The sequence below is a fragment of the Pantherophis guttatus genome, chromosome 6, assembly GCF_059756535.1.
Source record: "Pantherophis guttatus breed Tessera chromosome 6, ASM5975653v1, whole genome shotgun sequence".
NCBI classification, from domain to species: domain Eukaryota; kingdom Metazoa; phylum Chordata; class Lepidosauria; order Squamata; family Colubridae; genus Pantherophis; species Pantherophis guttatus.
Window position 1 is genome coordinate 60419281 of NC_142068.1, and position 18240 is coordinate 60437520.

The following is an 18240-nucleotide window of genomic DNA, read 5'->3' on the forward strand; positions in this document are numbered from 1 at the left end:
ATCCTAAGTCATGATATAGTCCCAAGTAATCATATATTAATATATGCAATTATATAAATCTTAAATAATTTCAGAATTTATGTAGGTTACGACGAATTGTTATCACTTTTGTCAGAATGAAAGTTCCTAATCTGGCATCTATAGACATCAAAATAGCACCGAAGATCTCTCCTGAAGAAAGTAGAAGAAAGTAAGGCTTCCTGCCTTAGGTGAATTTATATATATATTTGTAAAAAAAAAAGAAAGATAAAAACTGGGAACAGGTCTTGTTATAAAGCAAAGTACTTTTGGAACATTATCTTTATTTCCAAGAATACTGTAACTTTCGTGCTCACTTAGATGGGTGATTGCAACCCCATGGTTTGTTTGGAAAATGCTTACCTGCCTGGATAAAATACAAGAAAGCAGAAGTAGTAGGGCGTATAGGATAGTATTCTATAGGTGTGAGGTAAAAGAAGGCAGCATTCTGGTGATCAGCACTTAATTTTATCCCCAATAGCAATCATTTTTTCAAAGAACAATCCTCTGGAGCAGCCATTTTACAAGAGCAAGTACACCATGTTTGCAGAATTCCAAATAGGTGGGTGTCTCTTGATATACTAATACTTTATTTTTGCCACAACACTAATTTAAAAGGCAAGTGAATTATTGCTCAAGGATTATATAACTGAAGGAGAAAGCAAGTAGTCTCCAACCCTTTCTCTTCTCGGTAGAACTTTTCTAATTTCGTTATTGTGTCCTTCCAAGGGCCAGAAAAAGAATAGATACATATCTCTTGAAGAACTATAAGTAAAGTTAAAAGGAGATAATTTTATGAAACATTTTTTTTGCAAGAAGGAGAAAATTGTTAAGATAAATATGGACCATCCCAAACATGTTGCTTGCCTCTTTCCTTATCTCATATATTGCATTAGTTTTCTGTAAATTAAATGGAAATATGGGGAAGAACAAAAGTGGAACAAAAAAACCCTGAATTTTCTCCCTGAATATTTTATCACTGGTTAATTGGAATTCTGCAGTCTTATGACTTTGTGTAAGGCTTTTATTTAGTACAGTAATGACCAGCTCAATGTGTTTAATGTGAAGAAATGTGTTTAATCTGAAGAAATACCTTCTTCTTTCCTCCTCCTCCTCTATATGCAGTATGATCGCAGTGATTCTTATAGTATCAACAAACTTTAACATACTCTGCAATGTACAGCACTGGTTAAAGCCCTTTGTTTATGCTTTATTCAATAGAGATGATCAAGTAAGTTGGAGTATTAAAAAAGAGACCACTTACTTATGTAGCTCTGTCTTCCTTGATTTATGAAATCAGTCAAACTAACTTACTCCACAGCAAAGGCCTTTCTCCCAATACTAAAGAACAGATAGTAAAAACATATACTGTATGTCTATTAACCCTCTAATCTTTCTATTCACTGGTGTCCTATTTATTAATGTGTACAGGGTTTTTACTTTTGCCTTCATTTTACTATTTTCCAAAGAAAATTTATCTCTAAACACCATTCATTTTGACAAAGGAAAAAAAATAAAATTAGCATGGGATGTAAATTATTTTTTTAAAAAAAGGCTTTTTTACATGCAAGAATGTTAAGTTACTACAATCTAATTCTCAAAGTTGGATAGCTAAAAAATACAAGAGAAAAAGTGAAACAATTGGCTTCATATCACTGGAAACTGATCCATGGGCTCTATGTGCCTCAGTAAATTTTATACTCTAACACACAGATTAATTTTATCAGTCAAAGAGTCTTTAGAGCTAAAATTACAATCACTCTTGTGACTCCATATGTTGTGTAAACACAGCTTGGAAGAATGTTTTGAATAAGCAATAACGAAGGATTAGATGCTTTGGTAACAGCTTTGCATTGGAGTTGATCAGTTATTTACTACAGATGATTTCAAATAAGTGTAGCAAGTTATAATTCTTTAGGACTCTGTCCCGAGGGCAGGATGATCTATGAATGATGGTAATCCTTAAATGATTTTGTCTGCCATCTATATTCAGGCAATTTTTATCTGGCTGCTTTCTATCCCCTTTATATTCCTTTCTGGAAGACCTGGATTTAAATCTTACGATCACACCAAAAAATCAGTTTCCATACAGCATTCTTTCAGCCTGCTCAGCTTTGCTCAAAGATAAGCACTGACAAAGACAAATTTATCTTGTACTTTCAAGATCCAAATTCTCAGAGATTTAGAATTTTTGTCACCACAGGGGAAAAAAAAAGAATGAGTTTTTATAAGGCTAGGAAACTTGGTCCACAGTACAGGCATGGTAAATGAATAATGATGCCAACAGATCTGAATACTTCTCAGGATCAAACTATATGTTACATTCAATTTATGTAACCAGGGGATCCTTTCCTCTCCTTTACTTTAATTCCATTTTGTTGACCATGTTTTGACTAGGACCACCACAAACAGTAGAGTAACTTCCCACTAAATTGTTTTCTTCTTAACATTTTTCTATGTTTTTCTAAAAAAGGGAGAGAGTGGCATACTAAATAATATAATTAGTACCTCAGTTATTGGCATTCTATTAAAGTAATTTCCAAATTTTGCCCAGATATCAAAACCACTTATTTCCGAATAAAGCTCATAATAAAACTTACCTTTTCAATAACACAAGAAGTTCACTTTTAAGGCTAAATCTCTAAATAATACAAAATTTTAAATTGAGTATTTAAACAACTGAAAAAAATTCACAACCTGAGGAATTTATGTAGCGTTTAAAAACTTCAGTTATATATGCAACTAAAAGTCTTCCTATTTCTAAACAACAGTAAATAGGAAACAGCCCTATTTCTAAACAATGTAACTTCTGCTTTTTTCCAAAACTTACACAAAAATTGTTACTAAAATGTATTCAATAATATAGTACAATTGATGTCAAATTCTTTTTCTGTGCCTGAAGACTGAGGGTATGGATGGGGGAAAACACACTGCAAATCTGTCTTAGCAAGGCTGAGCACCTTTCAGCTTTTGGCCCCTGGGATCAGGTAGCTTTTAAAAAAATATTTAACCCTTGATGGGGTTTATAGTCCTTCAGACAAAGTGGATGTGGGGTTTGAACTCCTGCTCAAAAGAGCAAGATATAAGCTCTGGATAGGGTGCCTGGGATTGTCTTGATTTCTGTGTGCCAATTGTGCCCATTCTTAGATTAGGAGGTCTGTTCACTCTCACTCATGTCTTATTTACTTCCTGATTAGATTACTGCAATACTCTCTACCTGGTACTGCTCTTGAAGACTACTTGGTCAAAAACACAGCAGCTGTACGAGTTTTCAGCATGTTTTAGGGGCAATTCAAAATGCTGGTTATTGGCTTTAAAGCATGTATGGCCCAGGGATAGGGTTACTTGCAAAACTGCCTATCTCTCTCTCCGGATCCAAAAGGATGGGCATGCTCCATATCTCCTCTATTAAACAGGCCATCTTGCAGGACCATGGAGACTTGCCTCTCTATTATGACACCTGGTCTACAAAACAGCCTCCCTTTGTGATTAAGACCTGGGAATTAGGGTCAGAATGTTAAAAGAAGCCAACAGGTCCATCAGTTCTGTCAGTTTGTTATCTATTGTTTTGGTTTTTATTTCGTACTGGATTATTTTTACCTGTGTTTGGTTATGGGTTATTTATTTATTTATATGATTGTGAACTGATCAGAGTTATGTATTTAGGACTATTTCTTGCTATGTACGTTTTTCCTTGCGATGTACATTATATATCCAAACTAGACTGTGTTGTTTCTCTGTATCATATAATGTATGTGGGTATATACATAATTTTGTATATATTTATTTTGTTATGTTTATGTAGTGTATATTGGAGGTGGTGACCCTTTGAGAGTTGTATGCAATGAAATTTCATTTTAACGTATGCTGATTAGTGTAGATTCAAACTGACAATAAAGTTATTGTTCTGTTCTATTTATAACTCTGATCAGCTATGGTAAAATGTAGACATTCCACAAAGACTTCCAATATTCTCTAAGGCTATTCTCCAAGCAAAAAAATCAAGACTTCCTCAGAAATTCAGTGGGAAAAAACAACAGCAGTAACTTGATTGCAAGAAGTGAAAAGTGAGTAAAAAAATCTTAGGTATATCCCTACCCTGAGTCATTTTTCTATTCTTAATCTTCTTTTTATAGTTAGTTAGAAAAAGGCTACCAGGGAAAAATGTTATATATAAACGTCTTAACATTACTCTGGAGTTTGCTTGTCTCATATTAGCTCTTCTTAACTTACAACATTTCTACTTCTCACATTTCAAGGTGACTCAATTGAGGTAATAATTGAGGTTTCATCTCAATTATTCTTGCCAATCAACGTGATAAGATTTTTAGCCAAGCTGACAATGTTTCTAGAAAGCACTTAACTTATTGTCTAGATGAAATCCAAGTATATTTTATCTAATTTAATAGTTTCTTTTTGCTTTCATCTGCTGATTTACATCAGGTAAGAAAATCAATCAAAATAACAAAACTTGTACTTCGTGAACACATGCTATTTAGTTCCAATATTGTTCTCCGATGCTGTGAATTTAAGGAGCACTGTACCTGCATCAGGCAGATTGGTTGCATTAATCTCTTTCTGATCCCCTATCTATTTATAAAAGCTGTCTAGTCAGATCAATTGTTAAAATCAGATTATTTATTGTGGCTTCATCAGCAGCACATTTAATTATTAAATCCATACAGAGTCTATCAAAGATTTTTGCTGCATGCAGGAATCCAAATTCCAGATATCTGTCACAGATTATCAGGAGAATTATGTCAGTAGAAACAGGAGGAGGCAGAGAAATCATACAATTAAATCAAGAATGCATGGTCATCAATTTACTATACAATACCAATTCAATTCATCATTTCATCATGAAGATTAGCAAGAGCTTTCCATAAGCTTGATATACACTGAGAGAAGAACTATTGGCTCAATCTCTTTGTAACAGCACACAAAGTAGAATGTGGAATTGCAATAAGTTTCAAAATAAAATGAAGTCAGCAGTGAATTTTAGTTGTATTCTAAAATGTTCTTTTGCTTACTTTATAAGTTTGTCTATTTGTAACTTATGTGTACAATTATTATAGGAATTTGTTAATTCAGCAATGTAAACCTGTAGGACCTTTTGAGATTATTCAACCACAACTTGCGGAATCCCTCAACCAATCCAAGTACATAAATCAATCATTATGTACCTGGTGGATATGATTTTGATGATATGATAGTTTACCCAAAAATGATTGGGAACCACAGGTAAAAATACAATTATCCTGAAATTTTCTGGGGAAAAAGGATGAATTGTTGCTAAATACAGGACACTTTTCTTTTTGTGTTAATTTGCAAAGCACATTTTCTTTACAAGGTTCATCTTGTATGCCAATTGTGCCCATTCTTATGTACAAGATTGCAAGTGCCTTCAGATAGTCACTCAGGCTTTGGCCACATCTTGACTGGAATACTGTATCGTGCTCTACATATATGGATGCTTTTGAAGATCACTCAGAAGCTATAGCTGGTCCAGAGTGCAGCAGCGAGGGCCATAATGGTCATGTTATGTATGTGCAGTATCCCTGATGCTTTGAAGCTACAATGATCACCAGTTGGCTTTTAGGTACAACTCAAGGTGTTGGTTATCACCTCTAAAGCCCTGAATGGCATACACTCTGCTTATTTGAGAATCTGGTGAGATAAGCAAGTGTGGGCATGTAAATTAAGCAGTGCCATCTTGTGGGACCTAAAAAGCATTTCCTTTTTGGTGATTACCAGATTATCAAATGTTTTCCAGATTCCTCATTCCCTAGGATGGCTGTAGAGTCCTTTGACTGCCCCCCCCCTCTGTTTGACATTATGGGTTTATATCTCTGTCAGTTATTTGTTGTTGATTATGTACTTTTAGCCATCTAGGTCAGATGCTTTGAAATTGAAATGATAATAAATACCTTTTCGTGTATTTCCTGAGTAGATTGAGCATCACAGAATGCAACAGTAGCCAAGTCCTTCAAAATAGGCATCTCCACTGTACAATCCCTTCCATCTAGCAAAGCCACCAATGGACGAGGATGCAAAGGGCCATTCATTATTTGTGGACGTATACCTGGAATTAAATGAACATAAATGTTAACGCAACATTAGTGGACTCATGTAAACAGAAAACTTCATCTGAATCTGTACTAAAATGCCTTGGCTTTCTAATGGTGAACTGATGCTGCTTAAAGCAGGAATTTACAGATCATCTAACGATTTAATTAGAATTTGAATTAATAGTTTACAGGATATGGAGAAAAAGCCCCAATGTGATACATAAAACTTGCCCCTTGAAAATTATGTACAGAGCTGTACTTTTAAGATGGTTATAAGGACTTTTATTAGTTAGATTCCCATTTGGAACATCTGGGTTAGCTTCAACAAAGATAGCACAAGTGCTCCCAGCTCATTCACAGGCACCTCAAATGTACCTCTCTAGAAATAACCCATGCTAATGGATGCAAAGCGGAAGGGCAGAGATTATGTTCTGGCTTGGAAGATGGTTCTATCAAGTAATTAATCTTTGGCACTAGTACTAGATGGAGTCAGAATCACTTTAAGCAATAAATAAAGATATAGACCATCAAATAGTTGTCTCACTTGTTCCAAGTTACTTTGGGTAGAATCAATTTTCCCTGAAGTCAACTTGTTCAATGGAAAAAACCCCAATTTTAGAAAAGGCCAGAGATATCCATACCACTTCTATTTGGGAAATATAGGAAAGTCAATATTAGATACTAGTCAACACTAGAAAGTTTGCTCTTACATTAGAACTCACCATAATCCCTTCAGGAACCTTGTATATATCTTTATAGCATATACAACCTAGGAGGATGAGTCCCTTTGAACTGCGAGATGGGTGGCAAATAAATTTAATGATGGTGATGATGATAATAATACTAGAACTCATCCTAAGTTGTGTATGCTATAAAAATATACAAACTCTCATCAGCCTAATTTTAAGATTCTCCCATTGTTACCAAGATATGTTGCAATTTATTTTGTTGTTGTTAGTTCAGATATACATTTGTTCTAGCTGTCCAGAGTCACTTGATTGTGTTCCATTAGAAAAGAAAAATGAAAAACCTACTGATGTCATTTGATGGCCACAAGGCATTGTGACTAATTTCTTTTATCTGCGTATCTGATACAAATTTGTATTGCGATTTCTGATTTAAGCTTGTGTTATGCCAATCATCTTGCTTGTGTATATGTATGATACGGTCACTGACCAAAATAGAGTGATATTGTTTGTAATGATGTTGTTAACCGGATTATTGTCTGATTTGATATAACAATGATAATCTAAAGTCAGGGCATAAACACACATTGGCACTGTTTCCTGAAGCTTTTACAACAAATATTTTGGTACTGCTTGCCATATAGAAAATAGTAAAGAGCTTCAGAATTACTCAGTGATTATGGCATGATGATAGGGGAGCTCAATGTTTATTTGTGAAATAGTTGAACGTTGTCTGATCTTTTTTCTTTATTCTGGACTATTTCAACTTAGCTAATAGGGTTCTTTCTGTATGTATTGTGTATGTGTTTGCAATTTGGTTGTTAGTCAACCAACTTATGTATTTCAGATGGAGCCCTTTAATTTTTTTAAATAAATAAATATGTTGAAATAGTGAGCTAGGCATCAAAACTACAACACTAAAAGCAATAAATAAACTCCACCTGGATGGGTAATTTGCCCAGGGCTTCAGTAAATACCCACTGGAACACTGATGAATTTCTCTTGGCTAAATATTGCACTTTGGAGATTAACATTTCTCAATATAATGCCCCTCATTTTTATTAGGACTATAACTCCCTATTGGGATGAACAATAGTGAAATAAAAAAATTGTACAGAGTATAGTAATACCAAGATCTTTCACAGAATCTATTGAGGATACTTTAATTTGTAATCTGATATAAATCTTCAAAACTCACTTCTGAGCATGGACATAAAAATAGCAACAGCTACAAGTAGTCCTTGACATACAACTGACAAGCAAAGTCAATGGGGAAGCCAGATTCACTTAACAACCATGTTACTAACTTAACAACTGCAGTGATTCACTTAACAACTGTGGCAAGAAAAGTTGTAAAATGGGGCAAAACTCACTTAACAAATTTGTCACTTAGCAATAGAAATTTTGGGCTCAGTTGTGGTCGTAAGTCCAGGACTACTTGTATTTTGGTAAGTTGTTCTCTCTGTTATGCCCCCTCCTCTCTCTCTCTCTCTCTCACACACACACACACAAACAAGCAAAAAAGCAGCATCTGACTCAAGGCCACTTCAATTACAAGATGCCACTGCCACTGATTACTTCAAAATTGTTTCTAAGGTCTGAAAGAAACAATTACTTCGAACTATTTCCCTGTTAAAGCAGGAACATTCTAGAATCTTACAAACATGTCCCTTAAGATTATTGCTTTGATTGTTTTTGATTGCTTTTATTGTTCAGCACTGGAAAATGAAAGACAATGAAAACATTTGTGGAATGCAATCCATGTTCCTAAGGAAGGGCTGGAGATGTGACAGTTAATCATACAGGACAAAATCAAGAAAAAAAATCTATTCTAATCTCCTCTATTGTTAAACCAAATTACTACATTTATCAGTATATACACATGTCCTTTCTGCCGTCTATATTACTGACCAAAGTGTGACCTTCTTAAAACTGATGGAGTAAAATTTCCACTTTTCCTCACCATTGGCCATATTAGCGAGGGATGATGATAATAATACTAACTGCAAGGCTAGACATTATCCTGTATTAGGGTTAAATCAATGAGACTCTAGAAAGAGTGCAGAGAAGAGCAACAAAGATGATTAGGAGACTGGAGGCTAAAACATATGAAGAAAGGTTGCAGGAACTGGGTATGTCTAGTTTAATGAAAAGAAGGACTAGGGGAGACATGATAGCAGTGTTCCAATGTCTCAGGGGCTGCCACAAAGAAGGAGTCAAACTATTCTCCAAATCACCTGAGGGTAGAACACAAAGCAATGGGTGGAAACTAATCAAGGAGAGAAGCAACTTAGAATAAGGAGAAATTTCCTGACAGTTAGAACAATTAATCAGTGGAACAACTTGCCTGCAGAAGTTGTGAATGCTCCAACACTGGACATTTTTAAGAAGATGTTGGATAACCATTTGTCTGAAGTGGTATAGGGTTTCCTGCCTGGGCAGGGGGTTGGACTAGAAGACCTCCAAGGTCCCTTCCAACTCTGTTATTCTATTATATTCTAATTCATGAAAGGGCCTGAGGGAGCGAGTGCTTAGAGCTGAAACAGCATGATATCTCCAGAACTTCATGGTCCCAGCCCAACAATCTTAATATTTTCAATATTTTTTTATTTATCTATATATTCTTCCAAAGGATCATTTTTAACTACAAGAATGACATTGAGTTAACATGACCTCACAGTTTGCGACATAAAAATGCAAGTCCAGGGGTTGTTTGAAGAAAGAGCAAGACAAAGAAAAGCAAGAGAAAAAAAGGGTAGATAGTACCCTAAGTGGTAGGAGTTGACGACAGTATTAAGCAAATTTGTTAGTCTACATTCTGTAAATGGGTTTTGTGACTGGCCACTCCTTCACGGCAGCCTTTTTGAAAAGACACCCAGGACATGCTCCCGTCCCAATTTAAATGTGCTAGCAGTTCACAAATATTGTCTATGAGAATGTTATGACTAAAATTATACGCCCCCTCAGCATCATACTATACAAAGTGGTTAGAATATTAAATGAAATCTAAACTCTATTAAGAGTCAGTTTAGGATAGTGGTTGAACTACCAGGCTAGAAATTAGGAGACCCTGAGTCCCATTTTAGGCATGAAGCCACCTTGGTCAGTAACTTTCTTAGTCCTAGTAAACTTCTTCTGAAAAAACTTGCCAAAAAAACTACAGGGAATTGTTCAGGCAGTCGCTAAGAGTCTTGGTTCGAAGACACCCTTCTTAAAACAACTACCCTTAGATCTGGACAAAAGGGAAATTACAAAGGAAAAAGCAATCAATTTCATGCAAAATTAGGAAAATATTACAAGTTGTCAATTTTATTATGCATTATAGAGCATGCCGATTTTGTAGATTTAGCATTTTGTAAAATTTGGGGCAACAGTCTGCTTATCTAGTTAGCTCTTTGGGAGTTATGAAGTCAGTATGTCTACCCAAATAACTTTTCAGATCAATTTGGCACATGGAAACAACTAGTAAAAAACTTAGCTTACATGCAGAATGTTCCTACAGTTTGAGATTCAGATATTGGGAACTAACTGAACTTTGCCTTCCTAGTCACCCTAACTATCTCCCAGTTCTAGTGGCTAATGCAGCAGATATCAAATTAATATCTGCTCCAATCAAAAGAACACTTGGCAATTAGCAATAAGTAAAACACAAAAACAGTATCTACCACAACAGCCTCGGTGTGTGTATGTGTCCAATAAAATCACAATAATCAGAATAACAGAGTTCGAAGGGACCTTGGAGGTCTTCTAGTTCAAGTCCCTGCTCAGGAAGCCTGCTGTCCCACTGGTCAGGAAACCCTATACCATTTCAGACAAATGGTTGTCTAATCTCTTCTTAAAAACTTCCAGTGTTGGAGCATTCACAACTTCTGCAGGCAAGTTGTTCCACTGATTAATTGTTCCAACTGTCAGGAAATTTCTCCTTAGTTCTAGGTTGCTTCTCTCCTTGATTAGTTTCCACCCATTGCTTCTTGTTCTGTCCTCAGGTGCTTTGGAGAATAGCTTGACTCCGTCTTCTTTGTGGCAGCCCCTGAGATATTGGAACGCTGCTATCATGTCACCCCTATCCTTCTTTTCATTAAACTAGACATTACAATCACAGTAACCTATTCATAAACAATCGCTCCTATCACTCACCATAAATTTTTTGAAACAGTTTTGTTTTTAAAAATTTCCAGAAGGTTAACAATGTAGGGGCAAACTGATTTACAAAGACATTCCAAACTGTTTTTGATTTTAACAGTTGCCTTGCTGCTGTGACACCACAAGGGTGCTACTATCACAATGAAAATGGGGAAGGAAATGGGAGGGAAACTGAAGAGAGACTCCCCACCAAGAAAATGGACCAAAAGGCCAATGCAAGTAAGTCTGTTCCCATATTCCTCTATAATTTGTAATCAGAGCTTGGTTCATAACTAGAGCGGAAACATTTATAACTGACCATGCATTTGGTGGAATCTATTCCTAGCTTTTGAAATGCTTTTATTGTCTGATTAAATAGCTGGCTTGACAAGGTTTACATTTAAGAATAATATCTATCTCTGCATTTTTAAAATTACAAATGTAAATTGTTATATTGAAAAAAACATTAAAATATTTAAACACAGCTATTTGAAAGTTTAAATTTAATTAACAATTGGATGATGCTAATGATTTCAGCTTGTCAGAAATAAAACTTTAGACCTGGAGTAATAAAGAACATGCTGCATTAGCTCAAGAAAAACCACTGACAGATTTGCTGTCTAAAGTTATTTGAAAAATATATGTCCCACGCAAAATATGGTTTGGCATCTATGTTCTTAAGACTAGGTAGTAACCTATTGGTGGAAAAGCCTCTCTTTTCTTTGCATCACTCCTGAGAATATAGCAAAGACTAAAATATTGCTTCTGTAACAATAATCACAAATTACATTTTTGTCTTGGAAATAAAGGAGCAGCAGCATTGTGCAAAGTAAAAACCAAATAGATAGTTCATTGTCTGCATATGTGCAGCTTTTTTATAGAAAGAAAACAAGGCAAAGAAAGAGCCAGAGAGATAGAAATGTGTGACTGTATTCAATGGGAACCATCATCAATAAAGAAAAAGATATGTACAATAGAAAATAAATTGAATCCAGTTTTTCTGACTGGAATATCAACAAGGTGATATAAAACTACTTTAGAAATAAAAGTGGTCTCTTCTTCCTCCAAAGCCATCCACTATCGTGGCAGTTGTCAGAAGCATTGTTCAATAAATATTTTCTGGTGCTTTCAGCTCTTGATGGAGTTGAGCCAATGTTTCAGTGGCAGCTTTTAAGGGAAAGAGTAGGAAAGCAGGACAAGAGGGATGGCGAGGAAGTGCTTTCTATCTGCAGGGAGAACTGGTCCACCCCAACCCACAAGCTGCACAGCTGGTTGTGTGGCAGTTCAATACAGAGAGTGATTTGGTTGTCGGCGTTATTTTTTTAAAAAACACACACAAAGCCTGCTTGTCCTCTTTTGCTGTTTACCACCCACTTGTATCCGAATCCAATGGCACCCCTGCCAAGAGAATGAGGGAGTCCTCTTTGGTAAATGGCAGCCTTTGTGTAGCTGCAAGATGGCTATCTCATTGAAACAAAAGAAGAGAAGCCATTTGCCTAATTCTTATTAATCTCACTTGCTTGTGTCACGCTACTTCTTCTTTTCCTTTAAAAAAAAATAACAAAAAAAAAGCAGAGAAAGACGGTTTTAAACATCTCCTCTGACAGTATATAAAAAGTGAATCGAGGAGCAAGCCAAGCGTTTTCACGAAGTACTCATTAGCAACGAAAGTCACTACAGCACGAATAGTAAGGCACACTTTATTAAGCAAACAGAGAAAAGAAAACAGGAAATGGCCCTTTGCCTTGAAAACTTTGCCTCCACAATCGTCTTATTAAAAGCTATATAGGAAATAAAAGGAGGATGAGAACGAGAAGGGAGGAGAAGAGTATACTACACCAATATTTGGCGAGCCGATTCTCTTCTTGACTACGAAGGGGGAATCTTCAAACAAGCACCCCATGTCCACAGCCACACAGTTTCAAGACAAATGTCTTTCTGGACAAAAGAGGGAAAAGAAAAGGGTTTTGTCCCACTATGGAAGAATAGTCTGAAATTTGCTGAAGGAGTTATAGTTATCTCTGACAGCTCCAGACTCTTGCAAATACTCCCACAAGACTTTACCACAGCTTTTAACTAATCAAAGTTATTTTCTGGTGCTTGAATAAATCATGAAAGAGCTATACCCCCAATAAATCTGACTTCCCATTTGACTTGAATGTGTGGCTCCTGAAAAATATATTTAATATCTGCCATGAGTAACACAATTTGATATTTAAAGTGAAACATGTTTCAGTGATACATATACTGCAGTTACATTAGGACTTTAGCTGAAATGACAAGTCCCGAGAGAGGGACAGACAAACACACATGCATTTGGTTAGATAACTGCTGCTGTTTGTGTGGTAGATTTTGCAAATAGTCACAGAGGGCTGTCTTGTCTTGACAAGTAAATATTTTCTAGAAAGTGGGATGTTACCCACACCCATTTGCTGGTAACATCGTTTTAAGAGGAAATAGCAATATTTAATACTCCTTTGTAGTGATTAAAAAATAAAAGTTTAATAAGCAATTAAGAGCAGTTTGCATCTAAATGTCATTTTCATGTATTAGTGACTTAAAAATTAAACCTGAAGAGCAGGAAGAAGCAGAGTGCAGCAGTGGTGAAATCTAAAATTTGTTACTACCGGTTCTGTGGGCGTGGCTTGGTGTGGTGGGGTAATCTGACTGGGTGGCCGTGGCCAATATTTTTTTTTACTTTTAAAACCATTTTTTCTACAACCTCTTTGGCGAAGAGGTTGTTAAAAAATGCTTTCAAAAGGCTCTGACGATCCCAGCTGAGTTGCCTGATTTAAAAAGCCTCTGCCGATCAGGCAACTCAGCTGGGATCGTCAGAGGCATTTAAAAGAAAAAAATGGTTTTTTTCTTTTAAAAGCCTTTGACGATCCCAGCTGAGCCGCACGATCATCAGAGGCTATTTTTTTTCCTTTTAAAAGCATTTTTTGGCCAAAGAGGTTGTAGAAAAAATGCTTTTAAAAGTAAAAAAAAAAAAAAAAGCCTCTGATGATTGTGTGGCTCAGCTGGGTATGGAGGAGTGGGGCAGGGATTTTTGCTACCGGTTCTCCGAACCACCCGCCTTCATCGCTACTGGATCAGGCGATCAGGTCCGAACTGTGAGCATTTCACCCCTGGAGTGCAGGCAGTTTCTCCTGCCCCTCGTGAGGATCACATAAGGTGAGCGATCAAATACTTCTAAATATTTTGCCTATATGTTATATCTTAACAATTTCAGTTAATTGAAAAGCATTGAGATAGATGATGGACAGTGTCATGCTACATAAGGTATAGCATAATTTAAGAAGCTATAGATGCAAGCATTTTTATTCCTTGAATGTGTTTCTGGCATATTAGGTGGTATAATTGTATTTACATTTGGACACAATCCAAATAAAATTAAGCATTTATAGTTACAATAGATTTTAACTAGAAATGTTATGATATTTTAATGTTTGAATCAATGAGTTCTGAACTAAATAGTAACAACTACCACAAACAGAGACCTCTCCCAAACAAGAATTTGGATCATGGTGGTGGCAATTTTTAATAATACATCTGTCTTAGGCAATATGTTGGAGCAGATAATAGCTGGACAATCCCAAACCTTCTTGGATTACATTGATTTTATGGATCCGGGTAAGTCTACCTTAGTTCTGAATTAGCATGGAAAGGGTTTTGGTCACTGTAAATCTTCAGAAGAAGGCTAACAAGAAAGATATGTAATCCCTGTAATTTCTAAGATCCCTGGTAGCTCTCAATACTACTGTTCTATCTAAAGATGGGACAAGTGTATTACACATTAAGTTGCCCTTATCAGATAGTTTGCTAGCAGACTACTGGTCTGTCACATGGAATGGCACTGTACTAGAGCATTATCACATTGGTTTTAATTCCGATTGTCATCAAATAATGTAATCCCGGTATATGATGACAGTACTTAATTTAGAGAATTTCAGCAGTCCCTTAATAGAGAACATGCTTGATGTTCAAATCTTGGGGTTTCCTGTTTAGGAGATTAAGTAAGGAGATAAAGGGCAAGTATGTCTGCCTGAGAAATGAGGATCTGCTGCTCAGTAGAGCAGACAATATCAGAGAACACAAACATTTATACTTTTTGGAACACAGTATTTACTAGTGAAACACAAATTACTGAAAGACATGGAAAAGAGATCTGGTGGAAGTGCTGCGGATATATACATTGGTACAGATACTACTTAGCCAGTGTGAATAAATCCTGAGTTATACAGAATAATGGTTTGATAATATACTTGTCCTTTCTTGAAGTATGGCAAAGCTATGTAGACACTAATGATGTTCAATAAATGGATATTCAAGTCTAAATTTTGGCTGTTCACCGCCCTGAGTCCTTCGGGAGAAGGGTGGTATACAAATTTAAAAAATAAACAAATGAATGAATGAATGAATGAATGAATGAATGAATGAATAAGTAAATACAAATTTGGGTAATGATATTCAAATTCTTTAGCCCAGAGTTGCATTGTAAGGGGAAGATTTATAATTCTGGAAAACTATTAGATCTGCATTGTCATCAGAAGTTCAGTAATTTAGACGATGATCGAAATAGATGATGCCTCTAGGATTATTTTGATTATAGTCTCAGAATTTTATAATGCTTCTCTTAGAAAGATTAGTTAGAACTGTTGGTCACAGCACTATATGAAAATCTTTTCATTCCGGTTTCACAGACCTTGGTTTTTAATGCTGGAATTATTATTTGTTTTTAAATGTTTTACATAACAATGTTTCTTTCTGCATACAATAATCTCACTGCAGTTGTCATATACAAAAACCAGTTCCACGGCTTATTCCAATTGTTCATCCATTAATCCCAAAAGAAATACTGCTGGTCTCAATTTTGTATGAATCTTAAATCCTTTGAATCATTGTGTGTATTTGAATTTAAAACTTTCAAGTTTTTTTTCTACACAACCACCAAACATGATAAAATTTTCTTTTTTGTTGTTTTAATTTCTAATATAAATTTGAAGTGCCTTTATACTTTCTGAACAATTTCTCTGGTGTCATATACCAACAATACATTCTCTTTTAAGATTATAACAATGTAAATCTCAAAGCTCTTTCAACCACATATTTTCCCATATTTTCCCTAATTTATAAAAAAAATTAGCCCACTTTACCATACTTTTTTTTTTTTTTACTTTTCTTCTGTTTCAAATTTGAATAAAAGTACCAGGGGAAGAGAATAGACGTAGCTTAGGACTGAACTGTGGAGTCCTTAATGTTCTCTGAGCTTGTGTGACTAGTGACAATTATGACAATTATGTATGCTTTCTAAATGAATCTTATCCATTTTATAAAGTTATCTCCAAAATTCTTATCTTCCAAAACCTTGATCAAGAAAGCTCAGTTCAAATTGTCAAATTTATGCCTCTAAGAAATCAATGTGGCTTTTCTTTTTCATTATGTTGCTCCAAATATTCTCAAATATCTAACTCATTTCTAACATTCTTCTTTAGCTTTCTTTTAGGTAAAACATTGATCCTCATGAATAAATTCTTACAAAATTATTTTAAGATAATCAGCTAGAATTGTTCTGTACAAATTGTAGCATTATACAATAATATAATATTGTATAAGCCCATACAATAGTCCTTGATTTATGACTATAATAAAAACCAAAATTTTCATTACTAAACAAAACAAATGAGTTTCCCCCTATTTTACAACCTTGCTACAGTTGTTAAGTGAATCACTATGATTGTTAAATTAGTAACAAAGTTGTTAAGTGAATCTGGCTTTCCCACTGATTTTCTTCTCAGAAGGCCACAAAAGGTGATCACATGAGGCCAGGACACTATACTTCCAAGAATTGATTATAGCATTCCCAGAAATTTTACCTCTAAAACAACATTTCAATGTGACATTATCTGATAATCTTGATATATCGAATACTAAAGTCATTAACTTTATTAATTTTGCTAAATATCCAGTATTATTTTTATAAGAAGAGCAGAGAAGAGAACTAAGAGCAGCTAGTTGCGATGACAGTAATGTAATAGATATTAACATAATTTTGTTGAAAAGGGAAGAAGAGAAGAGAGACGGCGTATTTCTCTAATGTACTATACTTATAAAGTTCAACTTTATACCTTCTTTCATTATATTGTTTTAATAATTGAAGGGAAGGGAAAAATGCAACTGTTCACTTTTTGATGCTGCCTAACATCAGAATTCTAAAATAAAGTATCTGAATGCTAAAAAGGAAGAGATGAAGAACAGAACCCAGATCATAATTGCTTCAGGAAAGAACTCAGATTCTGCAAAAAAATTTCAGACTTGGTATAGATAGTTTTCTTCCTAGATTGTAGCAAGCCATAAGCAAACAACATACAGTAAATTTGCTATGATGTTTGTGGGTAATATGTGGGAATCCATTTAGCTTTTCTGTTTCTTGCTGACAATTTGGCAAGGTGCAAACAAGCAAAAATTATCTAAGCTACTTCAAATCTTCTTTTCAGCAATTACATAGTAATTACTATCACCACATTCCCAAATTACATATTATGGTTTCTATCTTCCTATAAGCAAACTTTTTAATCAATAAATTTCAAAATTACCAGTTCATTTTTTTTTTCATTTCAAGCAAAAAGTCCATAATGGGTTTCCAGTCTTTTATAAAGCAGCCTAGCATCTTCTATCGTAGCACTTTGGAATATATAGCTGTAACTTGAAAAGGTGAAAGAGAATGCTCCTGGAACGGTGAAAAGACAGGACTAAAAAGTTCAAGAAAAGCAACTCTAGAGGTATCCTTCTCAGAATCCTCCAAAATCTAGTACCCTTGGCTAGAAATTTATTGAATACTGTACTGATCCCCCCCCCAACTAATTTTCTTTCTTTCTTTCTTTCTTTTAATGGCTGGGCATTGTTACTATAATTGGTTACTCCTCAAAGGGTAATACAAAGAAATGCATACTGTTGCTCATAACATGAAGTCAATATGACTGGCAAATGGTTCAAACACATCCGCTCCAGATCATGTGGGATTAGATATAACCATTTTAAAATGATTAGCTGAAATTTTCAACAAACACTTCCATATGTAGCTAATAAATCAAGGATATGTCCCAATACTGGGTTCAGACTTTTAAAGAGACTATGGCAATATAAAAACACACTTTAATTTTTCTGATAGCTCTGAAAAAATACTTACATTTCAACCATAAACATAAATGGTTAAATAAATAGATAAAAGACTGAGAAAATGCTTTTTGTCATTCTATGATTGCAAAGAATTGTCTGATTGTGGATTGACTACCGTTCCTTAAACTTCAGGAGAAATTGCTAAGTACAAGAAAATTAAAAGGAAG

The 18240-nt window shown here is 35.1% G+C and overlaps 1 protein-coding gene across 38 annotated transcripts in view; it reads right to left on the reverse strand.

Annotated features, from left to right (window-relative positions):
* Window positions 1–18240, reverse strand: part of CTBP2 (C-terminal binding protein 2) — a 257292-nt gene that overhangs the window by 21077 nt on the left and 217975 nt on the right. For 26 of the 38 annotated variants that reach the window (XM_087871608.1, XM_087871607.1, XM_034436422.3 and 23 more), the window contains one exon: window positions 5946–6100. In XM_087871608.1, the coding sequence (XP_087727734.1) occupies window positions 5946–6100 (155 nt within the window). Of the gene's footprint in view, window positions 1–5945; window positions 6101–12733; window positions 12833–18240 lie in introns of all 38 variants that reach the window. The other 12 variants (XM_087871600.1, XM_060682977.2, XM_087871598.1 and 9 more) reach the window with 1 other exon arrangement.